The 18746-nt window shown below is 44.5% G+C and overlaps 1 protein-coding gene across 1 annotated transcript in view; it reads right to left on the bottom strand.

Moving 5' to 3' along the window:
- The window catches only part of LOC124795122 (ionotropic receptor 75a-like), a 189783-nt gene that overhangs the window by 164323 nt on the left and 6714 nt on the right, over positions 1–18746 (bottom strand). Inside the window, exon 2 of the mRNA XM_047259024.1 lies at positions 7017–7162. Within this exon, the coding sequence (XP_047114980.1) occupies positions 7017–7162 (146 nt within the window). The remainder of the gene's footprint in view (positions 1–7016; positions 7163–18746) is intronic.

The raw sequence follows: 18746 nt of genomic DNA, 5'->3' as shown, positions 1-18746 counted from the left end.
TACCCCTACCGATTCGTTTTGTGCAGCCTGCAGTACATCTGTATCAGGAACAGTATCTAGACAGGAGACAGCCACGTAATCGACCTAATTCCACTCTCAGAGTTTTGGGAGACTGATGGTAAACGGAATCATACTGTAAAAAATACAAGTGAGGACTGGCCATGAGTTACACGGTATGTTTTAACCAAGATACACCTTACTTCTACCATACTTATCCAAGTGTCTCCAATATTTCTTTGTGTAATCAGCGGTGTAGTCATACAGATTTTTCATGTCTCTGTTACTTTATCCCATTTATAGTACTTTATCTTTCGTTAATTGTTCAGAGGTTATACATCCGGAAGTTGTTTCTTCCATGCTTCCCATTTTGATATCTCCAGTTAATTTCGTTGTTTCCAGTGGTGAAAACCACTTTATAAGACATTGTTTCTGAATCATTTACTGAAAGTAACGCATGGCCAATCCTCACCTGTATTTTTTACACAGTGATTCCGTTTGCTAACAGTGGCCCAGATCTCTGAGAGGGAACTTACACTGAGGCGACGAAAGTCGTGGTATACCTCCTAATATTATGTCGGACCTCCTATTGTCCGGCGTAGTGGCATGGTGTCGACAAGTCGATGGAAGTCCACTGCAGAGATATTGAGGCATGCTGCCTCTATAGCTGCCCACAACTGCGAAACTATTGCCGGTGTAGGATTTTATGCACGAACTTACCTATCGATTATGTCCCATAAATGTCCGATGGGGTTCACGTCGTGCGATTTGGGTGGCCAAATTATTCGCTCGAATTGTCCAGAAGGTTCTTCAAATCAATTGCAAACAGTTGTGGCCTGGTTTCGTGGCGCATTGTCAAAATGCCTCTCAGCACTATGGGACTTAACATCTGAGGTCATCAGTGCCCTGGAACATAGAACTACTTAAAAACTATGCTAAGGACATCACACACATCCATGACCGAGGCAGGATTCGAACCTGCAATCGTAGCGGTCGCGAGGTTCCAGACTGAAGCGCCTAGAACCGTTCGGCCCCAGCGGCCGGGTCGCATTGTCGTCCATAAACTTCTATCGTTGTTTGGGAATGTGACATCCGTGAATGGCTCAAAAGGTCTCCAACTAGCCGAACATCTAAAGGACCCAGTCCATTCCATGTAAACACAGCCCACACCAGTCACCACCAGCTTGCATAATCCCTTGGCGACTACTTGGGTCCATGGCTTAGTGAGGCCTGTGCTACACTCAAACGTTACCATCTGCCCGTACCAATTGAAATTGGAACTCATCTGTTCAGGGCACGGGTTCCCAGTCGCCTATGGTCCGACTTATAAGGTCATGAATACAGGAGAGGCACTACAGGCGATGGCGTGGTGTTCGCAAAGGCACTCGCGTCGGTCGTCTGCTGCCGTAGCACATTAACGCCAAATTTTGCCGCACTGTCCTGACGGATACTTTCATCGTACGTTCCACATTGACTTCTGCGGTTATTTCTCAGGGTGTTGCTTGTCTTTTAGCACTGACAACTTTATGCAAACGCCGCTGCTCTCGGTCGGCACGCGAAGACCATTTGCCAATGTTGTCCGTGGTGAGAGATAATCTCTGAAATGTAACAATCTCTGCACACTATTGATACTGTGTATCTCAGAATACTGAACTCCCTAACGATTTCCGAAATGGAACATCCCAAGCGTTGCGTGTTCAAAGCGTGTTAATTCTCGTCGTGCATGTATAACCATCTTAGGAAACCTTTTCACATTAATCACCTCAGTACAAATGACGGCTGTGCCAACGCACTGCCCTTCTATTCCTTGTGCAACCGATACTACCGGCATCTATCTATGTGCATATTGTCACGCAGAAGAAGGCGTAAGTAGATGAATGACGAACGCTAATTTCAGTTAATGAAGGTTTATTCAGCACTTGCAACAGTTTAGTATCATAACCACTACACCACGGTGTTACTCAGATTCTTCTGCAACAATATCACTAATTCCATATCCAGTGTATAACAATTACATGGCTGTCACCTGTCTGGATACCGTTCCTGATAAAGACAAAGTGCGGTTGCATAAAACGAATCGACAGGGGCAGCTGAATCACAGTGTACACTGATGAGTCCAAAGCCTTATGACAACAACCCACCGCGAGACAATAGCGTACGGCGACGTTACGACCACATGACACAGTAATGGAGGTGTATAGCGGAGTGGATACGGCTCAAACAGAAAAATCCACAGACTTTGACGGTGTTATTGTCCGCCGACTGGGAACGAGAATCTCAGAAACGGAGAAATATTGTCGGCTGTTTGCTTGCTACAGTCGTGAGGATCCACGGAAAGTGGCTAAAGGGCTGTGAAACCACCAGGGTAGGCGAAAAACTCTTGTCCATCCGTGGATCATTACAAAACGTTTATAGCGGACACCTACCCACCCTATAAACCAGAATAGATTCTATGGTAGATCCGGCGACGTAATGCAATGCAGATGCCGACTCAAATGTTTCGGAGCCTAGCGTTCAGTGCACACTGTTGAATCACCCTACGTTCAGTTGAGATGTTCCTTTCAAATATTTCCGAAACCGTTTAAAATATCGTAATTCCGTTTACAAGCAGATGAATTGTAAGTTTTCACTAAACGATATATGGTTTATTTTAATTGATGTAACAATTACAAAGATATGGCTAACAACTTCGATTTTTCCAATGTAACTATAATAATTTCTATTGCTAGAATCGCTGTTCTAAAAGAGATTAATTTCTACGGTGTTTCACATTTAAAAATCCTAACTACATGGGGCGATCAAAAATTTTCTATTTGACGTTGTTGCTACAGCATATATACGACGTAGCGCGACTCTGACGCGTGTTCATAAACACTGACGTGTAGGCAATGGGTTAGTGTGGTATTCGCGTCTTTCCGCCGTGCGTGTGATAAAAGTGGAGACGTGAACTAATGCGACGTTATTACCAAATGCGTCCAAAGAGGACCAATGTGCGTCATTCATTTCATGGCTGCTGAAGGACAAACGTTGGTGGACATTGGAATAAATCTTATCGATTTTCAAACCACGACAATTCTAAGAAAATTCTTGAGCTGTCGATGGCTAGCTCCGCCATCGTCGTCAGGAGTGAAGCTACTGACTGTCGGACCTGTCTGGCGCTATTTCCCGCTTATACAGGGTGGTCCATTGGTAGTGAGTGGGCCAAATATCTCACGAAATAAGCATCAAACGAAAAAAACTACGAAGAACGAAACTCGTCTAGTTTGAAGGGGGAAACCATATGGCGCTATGGTTGGCCCACTAGATGGCGCTACCATAGGTCAAACGGATATCAACGGCATTTTTTAAAATAAGAACCGCCATTTTTATTACATATTCGTGTAGTACGTAAAGAAATATGAATGTTTTAGTTGGACCACTTTTTTCGCTTTGTGATAAATGGCGCTGTAATATTCACAAACGCATAAGTACGTGGTATCACGTAACATTCCGCCAGTGCGGACGGTATTTGCTTCGTGATGCATTACCCGTCTTAAAATGGACCATTTACAAACTGCGTAAAAGGTCTATATCATGTTGATGCATCGCTATTGTGATCAAAATGCCCAACGGGCGTGTGCTATGTATGCTGCTCGGCATCCTGGATGACACCATCCAAGTGTGCGGACCGTTCGCCGGATAGTTACGTTATTTAAGGAAACAGGAAGCGTTTAGCCACATGTGAAACGTCAACCATGGCCTGCAACAAATGATGATGCCCAAGTACGTGTTTTAGCTGCTGTCGCGGCTAATTCGCACATCAGTAGCAGACAAATATCGCGAGAATTGGGAATCTCAAAAACGTCGGTGTTGAGAATGCTACATCAACATATATTGCGGCCGTACCGTATTTCTATGCACCAGGAATTGCATGGCAACGACTTTGAACGTCGTGTACAGTTCTGCCACTGGGCACAAGAGAAATTACGGGACGATGACAGATTTTTTGCACGCGTTCTATTTAGCGACGAAGCGCCGTTCACCAACAGCGGTAACGTAAACCGGCATAATATGCACTATTGGGCAACGGAAAATCCACGATGGCTGCGACAAGTGGACCATCAGCGACCTTGGTGGGATAATGTATGGAACGGCATTATGGGAGGAAGGATAGTTGGCCCCCATTTTATCGATGGCAATGTAAATGGTGCAATGTATGCTGATTTCCTACGTTATGTTCTACAGATGTTACTACAAGATGTTTCACTGCATGAAAGAATGGCGATGTATTTCCAGCATGATGGCTGTTCGGCACATAGCTCGCGTGCGGCTGAAGCGGTATTGAATAGCATATTTCATGACAGGTGGATTGGTCGTCGAAGTACCATACCATGGCCCGCACGTTCACCGGATCTGACGTCCCCGGATTTCTTTCTGTGGGTAAATTTGAAGGTTATTGCTATCGTGATCCACTGACAACGCCTGACAACATGCGTCAGGGCATTGTCAATGCATGTGCGAACATTACGGAAGGCGAACTACTCGCTGTTGAGAAGAATGTCGTTACGTGTACCGCCAAATGCATTGAGGTTGACGGACATCATTTTGAGCATTTATTGCGTTAATGTGGTATTTACAGGTAATCACGCTGTAACAGCATGCGTTCTCAGAAATGATAAGTTCACAAAGGTACATGTAGCACATTGTAACAACGGAAACAAATTGTTCAAACGTACCTACGTTCTGTATTTTAATTTTAAAACCTACCTGTTACCAACTGTTCGTCTAAATTGTGAGCCATATGTTTGTGACTATTACAGCACCATCTATCACAAAGCGAAAAAAGTGGTCCAACTAAAACATTCATATTTCTTTACGTACTTCACGAATATGTAATAAGAAATGGGGGTTCCTATTTTTATAAAAGCCAGTTGATATCCGTTTGACCTATGGCAGCGCCATCTAGTGGGCCAACCATAGCGCCATCTGGTTTCCTCCTTCAAGCTAGACAAGTTTCATTCTTTGTAGTTTTTTTCGTTTGACGCTTATTTCGTGAGATTTTTGGCCTGGTCACTATCAATGGACCAACCTGTATACCTACGATTACGTGAAAGCTCGAGAATTTTGTTGGAATTGACGCGGCTTGGAAGCCGAGAAGATTTTATCCAGTGATGTCACCCTGAAAGGCTCCGAAGACACATATCGGTGGATATCCATCACAGAATGAAGAATCTGTATGTGGCAACACGTTTCTTGAAAACCATCATTGTGGAATGGTGCGCCAAGTTCCTTGCTGTCGATTCGACACGAGACGCTTGTCGATGTGGTAGGCCTGCCTCATCCATTAGAGACAACAAGTGGGACACACTCGAGCCCCCACCCTATAGTCCTCAGCTCTCCACATGTATCATGCTTAGGTCCTTTAAAACTGCCTTCAAGCATCGAAGATTCCTGTCAGACGAGGATGTGGAGCAGGCCGTCAAGGACTTCTTCACCCAGCAGGGAACGGTGTTTTACCTAACGGGTACCTTCAAACTGGAGCGTCGGTTGGATAGTTGCCTCAATGGACACAACTATTTTGCCTGACTGGCATACTGATTCTGGAAGGTACGGCCATCAAGCGGAAACTTTTTGACTGCCCGTTATAGTTTCCGCGTAATTACATATTTATAACTCAAAGATTACTGTGTTATGCAGAGGTTCGTGTTTCATACCCGAATAAGGAAAGACGTCAAGCCAGTTTGAGTCCTCCCTCGGGCATGAGTGTGTGTGTTGTCCTTAACGTAAGGTAGTTTAAGTTGGATTAAGTAGTGCGTAAGATCTTACCACCACCACGCCGGTTAAGGAGGTAAAAGAGTGTTCCACCGCCGCTATACTGCTATAATAGTGGCACTCACTACTATAATATGACTGAGCGCGGCGAAAACTAGTTATAATTACCCATTTCAGCAGGTGACACCACTGTCTCCTACTTCTGCAACATACTCAGGATTATAAAACGCTACATTCAATCAACTGATCACTGACGTGGCTGGTTGCTGATTTACGTGAAATATCTTGATGCGTGGGCAACATGAGTAGCCGATACTGACCAGGAGGTCGCTGGTGTGAATCTGGCCTTACGGCAAAAAGTATAGTAAAGTCTGGCCCGCCGCGCGGTCTACGACGCCTTTTCACTGTTCAAATGGCTCTGAGCATTATTCGACTTAACTTCTGAGGTCATCACTCCCCTCGAACTTAACTAACCTAAGGACATCACACACATCCATGCCCGAGGGAGGATTCGAACCTGCGACCATAGCGATCGAGGCGTTCCAGACTGTAGCGCCTAGAATCGCTCGGCCGGCGGCTTTTCAAGAGCCGCGCGGTTCCCCCGGTCGGAGGTTCGAGTCCTCCCTCGGGCATTAGTGTATGTGTGTGTGTGTGTGTGTGTGTGTGTGTGTTGTCCCTGTTAGATTAAGTAGTGCGTAAGCTTAGGGACCGATGACCTCAGCAGTTTGACCCCATAAGACCTTACCATAAATTTCTAATTTCCAAAAAGTCTGGCCCTCCTGGCTGCTTCCCGAGCGGGAAGGCGTGCCGGTCCCCGACACCAATCCTCCAGGCGGATTAGTGCCGAATTCCGGTGTGTCGGCCAGACTGTGGATGGTTTTTAGGCGGTTTTCCATCAGCCTCGGCGAATGCGAACTGGGTCCCCTTATTCCGCCTCAGTTCACTATGTCGGCGATTGCTTCACAAACACTGTATCCACGTACGCGTACACCAAAATTACTCTACCACGCAAACATTTGGGGTCACACTCGTCTGGTGTGTGAGACGTTCCCAGAGCAAAGGGGGGGAGGGATGAGGGGGGGAGGGAGGGGGGGTCCACTGGTGGCCGAACCGCACAATAACCCTGGGTTCGGTGTGGGGCGGCGGTGGGGTGGATGGACTGCTGTTGCGGGGTTGTGAACAACCGAGGGCTACGGCGGGACGAAGGCTCTCCGTCATTTCTAGGTCCACGGTTTAATACACAATAGTAAACTGTGGGGGCAACTCACCGCTTGCAGCACTCGCCGGTTGTGAGGACAATCGTAGTGCAGGAAGGTGAAGACGCTGCCGCCCAAGGGAATCCTGCCCACGGCGGGAGACAGCACCAGCCACGTGCTGCGCTCTGCCAGCAGCAGGCGGGCCAGCCGCACGCTGTCTGAAAGGGAACAGCCGCGACGTCAGCGTTCTACACGGGACACTGCGTACAATAAAATAGGGAAAAATTATTAGGACTACGAAGGCGTCGGATGTATCACTTTTATGGATTTGTTACTGCATATTGCTGTTGATGTTGTTGTTGTTGTTGTTGTTATAGTCTTCAGCCAGAACACTGGTTTGATGTTTCTCTCCTCGCTAGTCTGTCCCGTCCAAGCCTCTTCATCTCTGCGTATCTACTGCAACCTGCACCGATTGGAACCCACTTGCAGTATTCAAGCCTTGGTCTACCTCTACAGCTCTTACCTTCCACACTTCCCTCCTTTGCAAAATTGACTGTTCATTGTTTCTGGATGCATACAATCAAATCTATTCCTTCTTTAAGTCCAGTTGTGCAATAAATTTCTTTTCCCACGGAGTGGATCCAGTACCGCATCATTACTTACTCGATCTACCAAGCTAATCTTTTCTGTTTTCCTTTAGCACCACATTTCCGCACTGTTTATAATATATGTTCCATTTCCACATTTCACAAAAGTCTTCCTACTACATAAATTTTGTATTCAGCGTTAACATATTTCTCTTTTCCAGAAATGCTTTACTTCCAGTTGACAGTCTGCATTTTCTATCCTCGTTAGTTTTTCCTTTCGAAATAGCAAATTTGTTCTATGATATTTAGTGTCTCTCGTGCTATTACCCACCGCTGAACTCGCATATCACTTATAGTGAGTGATGGTGAGTAAGTAACTTATTGTACATGCAATAACGTCAGCTCCCTCCCGCGTCAGCTCGTCATCCACAGTTGCCCTTGCGTGTCAAAATCAAATGCAGCTTCACTAAAAGCCTCCCACGTCCGACATGTAAAAGAATGACGTCTTCCTGCTTTTCGTACAAGGTTTAAATGACGCCATCGTTGAGATTCTTCATCTATCTCAGAAAATATAAGAGATGCGTGTCACTCAGTGGCTAAAATGCAATGAGATTGTGACTGTTAGCAGTATGGAAGTACGGATAAGACACGTACATGATGGTATAAACATTATATTAATTACATTGAGTCGTGTCATGTAGAAAATATCAACAATAACAGCATTTTCACAAATATGATAAAATTCAGAACTCTAATACTTAACAGCTTTTTCAAAGAGTAATTGTTGTTCCACATTTTGCGTTATATTGGCTGGTTCAAATGGCTCTGAGCACTATGGGACTCAACTGCTGAGGTCATTAGTCCCCTAGAACTTTGAACTAGTTAAACCTAACTAACCTAAGGACATCACAAACATCCATGCCCGAAGCAGGATTCGAACCTGCGACCGTAGCGGTCTTGCGGTTCCAGACTGCAGCGCTTTTAACCGCACGGCCACTTCGGCCGGCTTGCGTTATATTCTTCAAATCAATAAATGTCTTGCACCGCTCACTTTCTAAAGTAGCGTGTGTTCTTCCCCAGGGTTTAAGCTATCTCCACACCACATTTCCTGATATCGCTTCAGCAGCTTAGTCCTGAAAGTGTAACAGAGCTACTTCGGCCTTCGTAATATTAGTGTGGACTTCCTCACACAACTCCCTCAGAATCTCTTGATATCACCTGACTATGTATAAAAAAAATCTTGATTTGAACTGGAAGAAATGTGAACTATTCAACACTGAAAGTGGCATAGTGCTAACGAAACACGCTAGCATTGTTTAAAAACAATTACGTAGCTCTCCGTATGTTTACAGTTCGTCTGATATGGCGTTATTTTTATTTTCTTCATTAACTTTTTATCAGGCCTTAACCCACTTATCGAAGGTCCTGTGGTTGTACAATATGGCATGCTTCCAGTAAGGTAGTGTAGTTGGCTGAACAGGCATCGGATTACGATCGAGAAATTCTGTTATTTCCACTCACTTCCAACCTTCTATAGACGCATCCACGTGCAGCAGGACAACATAAAGCGTGGTCTGTCGAAGCTACTGTTCACCAAATCTGAACTTGCACTGCATTCATTGACCTGGCTTACTGGTGTCAAGTACCGATACTTTAAAATGGAAGTATATTTTTATTGAGCCAATCAGTGGTTCTCTACGTGATCGTGTGTGAAACTGTTACTTAAGATTCAAAGCACACAGTGTCAGCCGGCTTTGTGGCCGTGCGGTTCTAGGCGCTTCAGTCTGGAACCGCGTGACCGCTACGGTCGCAGGTTCGAATCCTGCCTCGGGCATGGATGTGTGTGATGTCCTTCAGTTAGTTACGTTTAATTAGTTCTAAGTTCTAGGGGACTGATGACCACAGATGTTAAGTCCCATAGTGCTCAGAGCCATTTGAACCATTTGAACACAGTGTCACATTGTAGCAACAAGAATCCTTGAAATCGTTTATAATTAACTTACGGAAAGACCATAACTGATTCTCAAGAGGGTCTGCTACACAATATGGATAACTGGGCTCATTCTGCCAAGTTCTTTATAAATTTGGCTCAATTTTGTAATCACTGGAAAACCTTCACATACCTTTTTCCACCCATAAAGTTTCATTCCGTTAGTTCTTTGTCAGGCAGTGTAGATTTGAACCATTTTCCTGCATGACAGAAGGTAGGCGTAATATTTCTGCCTTATTCTGCCGCAAACATTACTTAAATTACGCACCCAGCATTATCGTTTATTCTTTAATGAAAGAGGCTTTATTGAGACACTGCAGTCAGGCAAGCTGCATTGATGCATGACTGTTTCAGTGTGAGCAGGCTGCTGAAGACGTAGGACAACAGATGGTCATGTAAAGCGACAGGGTGTGGCTCCCTCGAGTTCAAAGGTGCACCGCGCAATGCATGCTAAAATGCAATGTCTGTTAAAAAGCCATGGCATGTACACGCCAAGACCAGGGTGGTGCTGAGGAAATAATGCAATCACGACTGTGTAAATGTTTGAATTTGTGCGTTATTACACATAATCTCGGGGTGTTCACGAAAAAATAATGCACTGCTAGCATTCTACAGATATTTTATCTACTAGTGTGATAATCCGATAATAACATTATTTCTTTTTTTAATTCAGAGCAAAATTGCCTGAGAGAGGGGGGGGGGGGCGGCGGGACCCTCGATAAACATTTTTCAGACTACGCTGTGACGACATCATTCAATATTATCAAAGTACCTTAACTTTGCTTCTCACACAGCGCCAGATCGCCTCACTACTGAGCACAGACCTCGAATGTAGCGTAACAGAAATGACTGATGAATAATACAGGTACTTTTGAGCACAAAATTATGGGTCACAGCAGCACATGATGACACTGACGTAACACGACATCGGTGTGATGCTGGCGTAAGGTTGGTGCTACTCCGGCATGACGCTGCATACGTCGCATATAGGCCAGTGCGACGCCGTCTGATCGTTTGGATACTTTTGGGCACAGGTCCTCTCACTGGATTTGGTGCCGCTCGACTAATATTTGTGTCGTTATTTCATACTGAGTGCTTCTCACTGCCGAGTGGGAATAGCCGAGCGGTCTTAGGCGCTGCAGTCATGGACTATGCGGCTGGTCCCGGCGGAGGTTCGAGTCCTCCCTCGGGTATGGGTGTGTGTGTTTGTCCTTAGGATAATTTAGGTTAAGTAGTGTGTAAGCTTAGGGACTGATGACCTTCGCAGTTAAGTCCCATAAGATTTCACACACATTTGAACATTTTTTTTGCTTCTCACTACACTGCCATGCAACTGAAGTGATAATAATAAAAAATTAATTTGTTATAAGAAACATCCACACCCTAATGCACTCACCACAAAGCACTGTAAGGAGAGCATTTTGCCAAAGCTGTGGGATCCCTTCATCATCTGAACAACATGAAGTGCAGACACGAAATGATGGCGCTTATGAAATCAAATCACAAAAATTTAAAAAAAAATGATCAAAGGGTGGGAGGCTGATCTCACTGCGGAGTACAGACCTCAAATGATACCTACTGGACGAGAGTAAAACATGGGGCAGGGTGGAGTTTAATTTCCATCGACTAACCTCCTCCACCTTCACTCCGCTCTCTTCCTGTGTCCCCCCCCCCCCCCACCATAGGACGACCATGATATGTGTCATCTGTGATATTAATACATACAATTGCATCAGCCGTAATATGATGCCAGAAAACAAGTGCTGACATCAGCGAGTTGGTCCAGAACATACACTAACCCTGTGCTCTTGTATTTTGATTATGATGAGATGATAGGTTTGACCTGTAATGCAAGGCAAAGGCAGGGTGGAAAAAAGGAGCTTTACACGTTAATTTGCTATGAAGTAGACATAGGAAGTTGTAATTTCTTCTATGGCCACAAACATCGTAATTGAATGTATAAAGCACTGACATGGTCAAACAGATGGACATTGCAGCTGTAACATACTCAAGCACTCATAGTTCTTTTAACAATCTTTTTTATAATGCGGGGCAACAGTCATAATATATTTCTTTAAAGTCAGTACCGCCATTAGACTGTTGTTTACATACAGTGGTACATTTACACTTACACAATCATAATTTCGGCTTCAAAGTGCCATTATCAAGTGTTTTAAGTGTTATAAATTGCCTAAGATGGAACACTATCGTATTAAAATACACTATTAAACACATTGTCTAAGAGTCGATATTTCTGGCAGAGCCTACTGCTTTGTTTCATTACTGAGTACACCATCTCATGGTGTACTCAGTAATGAAACAAAACAGTAGGCTCTGCCCTCTGTATAGAGCGTCCCAAGCAATTCCGTTCCAAATCTGGTGAGCAAACTGGCTATTCTAATGGAGTGACGTCCTCAGGGTAAACTGTTACTCTCCACTAGGCTGTTGTTGTGGTCTTCAGTCCAGAGACTGGTTTGATGCAGCTCTCCATGCTACTCTATCCTGTGCAAGCTTCTTCATCTCCCAGTACCTACTGCAACTTACATCCTTCTGAATCTGTTTAGTGTATTCCTCTCTTGGTCTCCATCTACGATTTTTACCCTCCACGCTGCCCTCCAATACTAAATTGGTGACCCCTTGATGCCTCAGAATATGCCCTACCAACCGATCCCTTCTTCTAGTCAAGTTGTGCCACAAACTCCTCTTCTGCCCAATTCTATTCAGTACCTCCTCATTAGTTATGTGATCTACCCATCTAATCTTCAGCATTCTTCTGTAGCACCACATATCGAAAGCTTCCATTCTCTTCTTGTCTAAACTATTTATCATCCACCTTACACTTCCATACAAGGCTACATTCCATACAAATACTTTCAGAAAAAACTTCCTGACACTTAAAATATATACTCGATGTTAACAAACTTCTCTTCTTCAGAAACGCTTTCCTTGCCATTGCCAGTCTACATTTTATATCCTCTCTGCTTCGACCATCATCAGTTATTTTGCTCCCTAAATAGAAAAACTCATTTACTACTTTAAGCGTATCATTTCCTAATCTAATTCCCTCAGCATCACCAGATTTAATTCGACTACATTCCATTATTCTAGTTTTGCTTTTGTTGATGTTCATCTTATATCCTCCTTTCAAGACACGGTCCATTCCGTTCAGCTGCTATTCCAGGTCCTTTGCTGTCTCTGACAGAATTACAATGTCATCCGCGAACCTCAAAGTTTTTATTTCTTCTCCATGGCTTGCAATTCCAACTCCGAATTTTTCTTTTGTTTCCTTTACTGCTTGCTCAATATACAGATTGAATAGCATTGGGGATAGGCTACAACCCTGTCTCACTCCCTTCCCAACCACTGCTTCCCTTTCGTGCCCCTCGACTCTTATATATGCCATCTGGTTTCTGTACAAATTGTAAATAGCCTTTCGCTCCCTCTATTTTACCCGTGCCACTTTCAGAATTTGAAAGAGAGTATTCCAGCCAACATTGTCAAAAGCTTTCTCTAAGTCTACAAATGCTAGAAACGTAGGTTTGTCTTTCCTTAATCTATTTTCTAAGATAAGTCGTAGGGTCAGTATTGCCTTACGTGTTACTACATTTCTACGGAATCCAAACTGATCTTCCCCGAGGTCGGCTTCTACCAGTTTTTCCATTCGTCTATCTTTTCGAAAAGGGAGAATGTCAGAAGGTGGAAGAGATACTGGGCACAAGAGCCATTTCAAATAAGAAACTAAAGGAACGTATCAATAGAGAGTAATCAGAAGTCTGGGACAATACAGAAACAGGGAGGACAACTTCCCAGTTCCTCCATCATACAAAAAAGATCAAAAATTAAGATTTTTTCTGCAACCAAAGGAGCAATACACTGTCTGAGGGGACACGTGCCCTTAATACTAAAACCATGCCGACACATCGCAGACACCTATCATCATCATCATCATCATCATCATCATCATCTTGAATAGTAGCAGTCCCAGGGTAGGACTGTTTGAAACATAAACCTCGCTATCTAGTCCTGTTTCCTCGCCATCTTCCGGTGTTCACTCTGGACCAGTCCTCACTTCTTCTGTAGTAACTTCTGTATATCACTTCTTTGCTTCTTCGTGGGACGTCTCTGTCCGAAACTAGGCTCCTAGTATTTTGCACGAATGCTTCTGCTGTTTGCTACGTTCACTGATTTCTTTCTCATTCCTTCCATTTTCCTCTGTCACACTTCCCAAGTACTGGAGATTCTCCACCTTCCTCAACACTTCGCCTCCAATCCTCATAGTTGGTCAATCTTTCTTTCTAGCTGTAACCAGGATCTCTCACTTGTTAAGATTAAAATTCTTTCCATACTGTTTCACAGTTTCTGTCCAGCTGTTCCTGAATCCTCCCTGTCCCCCCCAGATCATTAAGTCATCCACTAAAATCATTTCTTTCATCTTGTCTTCTCTAGTTTCCTCCTACCACCTTAGTCATTATCTCATCCAAGACCACAAAGAAGAGAAGAGGTGACATGCACTGCCCTGTTTCACATCTCTTGTTTGTTGGAACCAATCCAACCTCTCATTGCCCACTTTCACGCGACTCAGACATCTACAGCACGTCTCCTGCACCCTGCTTATTGTTTCTTTATCCATTTATCCACTCCCTTCTTTTCTAGTGCTTCTCATACCTTTGTTCCATCCAGACGCTATCAAATGCCTTTTCTGTTGCGAGAAAGACCATCACAAGGTCTTCCCCAGATTCATAGTGGTGGTGCTGGAGCTGCCTCACTGAAAATGTGAGGTCAACTGTTGACCTCCCAGGTCTGAAGGCATGCTGCTCCTCTTTCAATTTCTTCTCGACCCTATAAGTGTGAATCCCCTACAGTTTTTACAATCCATCCTACTCCTTTTCTTGAATCTTCTTCTCATTCCACATCACCCTCATCACACGATACAGCCACCCTTTCCCGACGTTTGGTAATAAGACAGTCTAGATAATAACAAGGAATTGCGAACTGTAGTAGATGCTGCACATGTTGACAGGTAGAATATCAATACGAAATGTGAACTTATCCGGGCAGGAGACGGAATGGAAGACGCCATACATCATGACAACGAGATGTACAAATACAGAACCACCCGACCACAACTTCCTTCCGGATGCCGCGAAGAGATAAGCCTTGGGGAGGATACAGAAAGCCTGGAAGAAGCCATACATCATGTAAACGAGACGTACAAATACAGAACCACCCAACCACAACTTCCTTCCGGAAGCCGCGAAGAGATGAGCCTTAGGGAGGATATAGGAGGATGTCCCGAAATCCTGGCAGACAAATCCTCCCTTTCGCTACAACCTCGTAAAGGGAAAGAGAGGAACAAAAGCAGCGAGGCAGCACAATCCTCGTGACTCTAGAGTTAGATCTCAGCGCTCCAGAGGCTAAAAAACCATAACAAATGAGAAAACCAAGTTTCGCTTGTAATTCGGAGATAGCCGGCTCGAATTCTAACGACGGAAGAAATTTTCATCATTAGTGGTTGACTGGCAAAGCAAATGGTGGCATTTTAGTACAGTCAATTTACGTAACTCTATGAAATGGTTTCTTGTTTGGTTATGTTCCATGTCTATATGAAGATTCCTATCTTCCGATAACAAGCGAGCATTGTAAATTAGACAATATGATTACTCCAGAATGAGATTTTCACTCTGCAGCGGAGTGTGCGCTGATGTGAAACTTCCTGGCAGATTAAAACTGTGTGCCGGACCGAGACTAGAACTCGAGACCTTTGCCTTTCGCGGGCAGGTGCTCTACCAACTGAGCTACCCAAGCACGACTCACGCCCCGTCTCACAACTTTACTTCTGCCCGAGTCGGGTCGTTTCCCAGTGCTACTTTGCGATCCAGACTGCTTGTTCCTGCCACCACACCTCACTCCATGCTCATGGAGAGCATTGCCCCGCAACGTGTGCTCCGGAATAAAAAGGTTTCAACAAATATATCGCAGAAAATCAGGCCACGGATCGATCCCCACGAACATCCCTTCATAAAATTTGATATTACCTCCTATTTTCTCAAACGTCGATGTTGATGTTTGGTTTGTGGGGTGCTCAATTGCGTGGTCACCAGCGCCCGACGAGGTACTGGCAGAAGTAAAGTTTTGAGGACGGGGCGTGAGTCGTGCTTGGGTAGCTCAGTTGGTAGAGCACTTGCCCACAAAAGGCAAAGGTCCCGAGTTCGAGTCTCTGTCAGGCACACAGTTTTAATCTGCCAGGAAGTTTCAATATGATTACTGCCTCTCCCTGACAGATTCCGCCCCCACTTTAGCTAAATAGCTCATACCTCCCGTTACTGCGACGACATGTCACTCCAAACGCCAATTAAATTGGGAACAGCTAACAATACAGGGTTATTACAAATGATTGAAGCGATTTCACAGCTCTACAATAACTTTATTATTTGAGATATTTTCACAATGCTTTGCACACACATACAAAAACTCAAAAAGTTTTTTTAGGCATTCACAAATGTTCGATATGTGCCCCTTTAGTGATTCGGCAGACATCAAGCCGATAATCAAGTTCCTCCCACACTCGGCGCAGCATGACTTCGAAAGCATCGTTGATGCGAGCTCGCAGTTCTGGCACGTTTCTTGGTAGAGGAGGTTTAAACACTGAATCTTTCACATAACCCCACAGAAAGAAATCGCATGGGGTTAAGTTGGGAGAGCGTGGAGGCCATGACATGAATCGCTGATCATGATCTCCACCACGACCGATCCATCGGTTTTCCAATCTCCTGTTTAAGAAATGCCGAACATCATGATGGAAGTGCGGTGGAACACCATCCTGTTGAAAGATGAAGTCGGCGCTGTCGGTCTCCAGTTGTGGCATGAGCCAATTTTCCGCGGGCTACGCGTGAAACTTGCCCGCACGTGTTCAACCGTTTCTTCGCTCACTGCAGGCCGACACGTTGATTTCCCCTTACAGAGGCATCCAGAAGCTTTAAACTGCGCATACCATCGCCGAATGGAGTTAGCAGTTGGTGGATCTTCGTTCAACTTCGTCCTGAAGTGTCGTTGCACTGTTATGACTGAGTGATTTGAGTGCGTTTCAAGCACGATATACGCTTTCTCGGCTCCTGTCGCCATTTTGTCACACTGCGCTCTCGAGCGCTCTGGCGGCAGAAACCTGAAGTGCGGCTTCAGCCGAACAAAACTTTATGAGTTTTTCTACGTATCTGTAGTGTGTCGTGACCATATGTCAATGAATGGAGCTACAGTGAATTTATGAAATCGCTTCAATCATTTGTAATAGCCCTGTACATATTCATCATTACTTAGCGGTAATAAATTATACACACAAACATTCTTCATGATTAAATCTATCTATTTGTGAAAACCGCATCAAATCATTACACTAGTGCCTGAGGTTAACCCAAACATATGCATAGAAACCACAGCTGGGGACTTTAATTTGTACATGTAGAGAGAATGGATATACAGATTGATAACAAAAAGATAGAAGAAGATAGATAGTAGATAGATGGATTTATGGAAGATTCTTCTTAGTTACAGCCTATTACCTGGATAGCTGAAGTTACTTACAATTTACCTATTTGTGTACAATAAAAGCACTCATAATAACTATCACTGCGGACTACACACTAATACTATCAAAGAAAACTAAATTACGAAAAAATTAACAAAAAAGAAAGCAGAAAACGAAAAGTTACGTTCTACTATCACAAAACCACTACTGTCTCCGTGATTAATTATTCTACTATTCAACTACTAATACTACTGTCTGCAGTAGTACCTCTACGACTATTAGCGCTACGCATCTCTCATTTGTCCGTTCCTTGAGGCCACCGTTTCCTCGTGGAACAAATACGTCTACATTACTGAATCCGTCTTGAAACTACTCCAGTCAGCAGCCACTATCTGCTGGATATCTTGGAGGAAGGATGTCATGTCAGCGGCATTTCCGCTATGGCAATCGATTCTACGATTTACTGTGTCGTCTCACAACACAGAAGGACAGTCAAAGTTTTTTCTTCAGTAGTCGCTGACCTCTGTTGCCCTCTACGTATGCTGACTGGTAGGGTGGCCAGCATGCTGTCATGTTATTTAATGTCTCTAACTAGCCTTCGTCCGCAGCTCGTGGTTTTGCGGTAACGTTCTCGCTTTCCGCGCACGGAGTCCCGGGTTCGATTCCCGGGGGTCAGGGATTTTTACTGCCTCTAGATCACTGGGTGTTGTTGTGCTGTCTTCATCATCATCATTCATCCCCATTACGGTCGGAGGAAGGCAATGGCAAACCACCTCCTCTAGGACGTTGCCTAGACGGCGGTGCGGGTCTCCCGCATCGTTCCTTACGCTCCTCGGAGTATGGGACATCATCATCTCAACTAGCCTTCCTGGATGTTGCGGCTACAGTACTGTCCAAAATGTGGCGAATCGGGTAGTTCTCCAGTGTTGCTTTGCTATCCAGACTACTTGTTCCTGCCACCATGACTCACTCCATGCTCATGGAGAGCTTTGTCTCGCAACGTGTGCTCCGGAATAAAAAGGTTTCAACAAATACAGGGTTATTACAAATGATTGAAGCGATTTCACAGCTCTACAATAACTTTATTATTTGAGATATTTTCACAATGCTTTGCACACACATACAAAAACTCAAAAAGTTTTTTTAGGTATTCACAAATGTTCGATATGTGCCTCTTTAGTGATTCGGCAGACATCAAGCCGATAATCAAGTTCCTCCCACACTCGGCGCAGCATGTCCCCATCAATGAGTTCGAAAGCATCCTTGATGCGAGCTCGCAGTTCTGGCACGTTTCTTGGTAGAGGAGGTTTAAACACTGAATCTTTCACATAACCCCACAGAAAGAAATCGCATGGGGTCAAGTTGGGAGAGCGTGGAGGCCATGACATGAATCGCTGATCATGATCTCCACCACGACCGATCCATCGGTTTTCCAATCTCCTGTTTAAGAAATGCCGAACATCATGATGGAAGTGCGGTGGAACACCATCCTGTTGAAAGATGAAGTCGGCGCTGTCGGTCTCCAGTTGTGGCATGAGCCAATTTTCCGCGGGCTACGCGTGAAACTTGCCCGCACGCGTTCAACCGTTTCTTCGCTCACTGCAGGCCGACACGTTGATTTCCCCTTACAGAGGCATCCAGAAGCTTAACTGCGCATACCATCGCCGAATGGAGTTAGCAGTTGGTGGATCATTGTTGAACTT

This window comes from Schistocerca piceifrons, chromosome 1 (genome assembly GCF_021461385.2).
Source record: "Schistocerca piceifrons isolate TAMUIC-IGC-003096 chromosome 1, iqSchPice1.1, whole genome shotgun sequence".
NCBI classification, from domain to species: domain Eukaryota; kingdom Metazoa; phylum Arthropoda; class Insecta; order Orthoptera; family Acrididae; genus Schistocerca; species Schistocerca piceifrons.
This window is presented reverse-complemented; position numbering and strand designations above follow the sequence as displayed.